At 50.2% G+C, this 2,623-nt stretch overlaps 1 protein-coding gene across 1 annotated transcript; it reads left to right on the top strand.

The window, feature by feature from the left end:
* Window positions 1–1,427: 1,427 nt before the first annotated feature.
* On the top strand, window positions 1,428–2,169 carry LOC144469168 (uncharacterized). Its single transcript, XM_078179134.1, has one exon. The coding sequence runs from the start codon at window positions 1,462–1,464 to the stop codon at window positions 2,167–2,169; it is 708 nt and encodes a 235-aa protein (XP_078035260.1). The 5' UTR covers window positions 1,428–1,461.
* Window positions 2,170–2,623: the final 454 nt, after the last annotated feature.

Below are 2,623 nucleotides of genomic sequence, written 5' to 3'. Positions count from 1 at the left end.
TTGGATATACTATCTGACTTGCATATGCCGACCAAATAAGCAGAATTCCCAGCCTTACTACTGATCAGAACTGGGACTTTTTGGAACTGAAATCCCGTCCTTTAGAAACCGAGTCTACAATCTATTACTAATTTTACATTTTGATCTATTTTATGTAAACTGATATAATTGCATTCAAATCCTACATCATTTTATACTATGATATTTTATTCTATTTACTTTAATCTGCTACATCGTTTTATCTGAAATTTGATTTTGAAATTTGATAACGGTCTATCGCCTAGACCGTTATATTTTATTTAATTTTTACTTCAAAAGGCGTTGATGTTGTATTTATCCTCGGAAAGCTTTGTGATCCCGGGGGAACTTGAATTACAAGTAAATATTGTATCCATTTTATCTTGTATGATGCGCAACGTATAGTTCTGTCACATTTATTTCTTCCTCTTTCAATTTGATTCTCAGTCGCAACTGACCAAATGTCTTCCTATATTGTATACCAATGGATTTTTGACGGATATAATGAATAAGTACACAAGTCAATAAATAAAGAGATAAAAAGATGAAAGGAATAAGATCGAATGATATAATCTCGACGGTTTTGAAACGTCGTGATAGGGACAAAAAGTGCAGCAGAGATAAACGCTCGAAGTTCCGGCAATGTTATCTGTTGCACCGAAACATTGACTGGCATCGTTGCACCGGTTGCAACGTCAGGGATGTTAGCGTTGCCGACAAGATAAGCCTGCGTCAGATTCTATTTGTAAAGTCGCGTTGATCGAAGAGTCAGAACGGCGGGGGTGGAAAGCATTACCGAATAGATTAGCCTGTGTCAGATTCTATTTAGAAAATAGAGACGTTCGTATCACCGTAACGACCGTCTACCGTCGTTACAATTTCCTCAGATCGGTTAGTTGCAGTCGGTTGCCGCGAGGGTAAAGCGCATCGATGACGGTGCGGCGTCCTCGCGGAGGATTCGTAACCCTCACGTGGTGAAGAGGACATGCGCGCACCCTCCGACGAGACGCGAGGGTATAAAAGGTTGGACCGCGCATTGCCGAGTCTCAGTCCACCCTCGTAAACGCGCTCCATCATAGCGACCTGATATCTCAAAGAGCTGTTGTTTGGCAACGCGCTGGTACAGCGCCGACTCTGAATTTCGAAGCAGCGGGAAGCTCAACAGAGCGGAGGAAGAGCGTGGACTGACACCAGAGGAACAAAAACGACTTCAGTGAACACAAAGAGCTTAACGAGACTACCAGATAGATATATTCGATCGTAGCTTGTGAACGACATGCAACGAGTGCCGAGCCAGTTGGATTAACGGTCGGTGTCGAGTGCTTGTGTGTTGGCAGAGCGTGCGTGGTGTAACGTAACGTGAAAACCAGAGCCACGTTCGAGGCGACGAGAACGCGGGGCCGATCGCCTTTCAATTTCGATTGGATCGCTGGTGGGCCGACGATGGAAGACGCGACCAAGCTGACCGATCCGGAAGAGGATCGTCGCCGGAGCAGTCCGAGCGAGAAGATCAAGGAGAAACGCGGGAACAGTTCTTCGAACGCGGTGGAGTCCTCGAGGCGTCGACGCGACTTCGGCGACGACGAGTGCAGCACCGACAGCGGATGCAGCAGCGGTGGTAGCATCGGCAGTGCGGAGAGATTATCTCGGCGCGGGTCCAGCGAACATCTGTGTCGAGCCACCAGGTCACCGAAGACTCATTGCTACCTGGATCGGCTTCGAGGGCGACCGACGCGTTCCCAGGAGCGACTTTCGAGCGTGCAGAGGAGCACGGAACGTGTTCGAGCAAAATCTTCGCGATCGTGGAGCCCAGGCGACGTGAGAGGCATCACCAGAACCAACGACTCGATGTCCTATTCGCCGAGCCCCTCGGACGTGCAGAGTAGCAGCAGCGACAGCGACTCCTTCAAGAAGTCGTTTACCGCGGACACTCTTCGCAGAGCATTCCAGACGTTGAAAATCACCTCGAAGTGGGAGGGCAAGGAGAACAAGCACGCGAAAAAGAGTCCCAAAAGGATCCTGCGCAGCCCAGTCTCCTATACCTATGTCAGAGGGCTGTCCGGCCTACCGACCCAGAGGGTCCCCAGAAGCATGGCCCAACAGCTCCCTATGCCTTGCTCTTGCCAAGAACACGTCGGCCACTACCGATAGAGCTCTTCGATCGTCCGCCCCAATCCCTCCTCTCATCCGGAGGCCTTCGTGCCGACGCCGCGCCGGTGCATGCCGGTCGCGATCCAACATCGTGGGACCAGCGGATCTCGCGATGGAGATCTCCTCTCGCACCGCCTAAACGTTTCGAGCGAGACGGAGCAGCTTCTCGGAGACCAACGACCAATCCAGTGGTATCCAAAACCACCGGAACACCACGGCCAGGAGAGGACATCGAGAACCCCCGAAGACATCGAGAACGTCGAAGGAGATCGAGGACATCCGGAACGGAAAGGAGGGGGGTGAAAGTTTTCGTAAATCGGTGGCGCGGGGACGATAGCGTCATAGGTTACTCGCTACTATTCGTAAATCGAGAATAGATCACGTAGAGAGAAACATAGTCGTTCTACCACGTATACATACTTATGTACCTTCTGTAGGGGCGGTTAGTACACTC

This window comes from Augochlora pura, chromosome 4, assembly GCF_028453695.1.
Source record: "Augochlora pura isolate Apur16 chromosome 4, APUR_v2.2.1, whole genome shotgun sequence".
Taxonomy (NCBI): domain Eukaryota; kingdom Metazoa; phylum Arthropoda; class Insecta; order Hymenoptera; family Halictidae; genus Augochlora; species Augochlora pura.
Note: the sequence above shows the minus strand (reverse complement) of the source record. Positions and strands in the feature narration are given on the sequence as shown.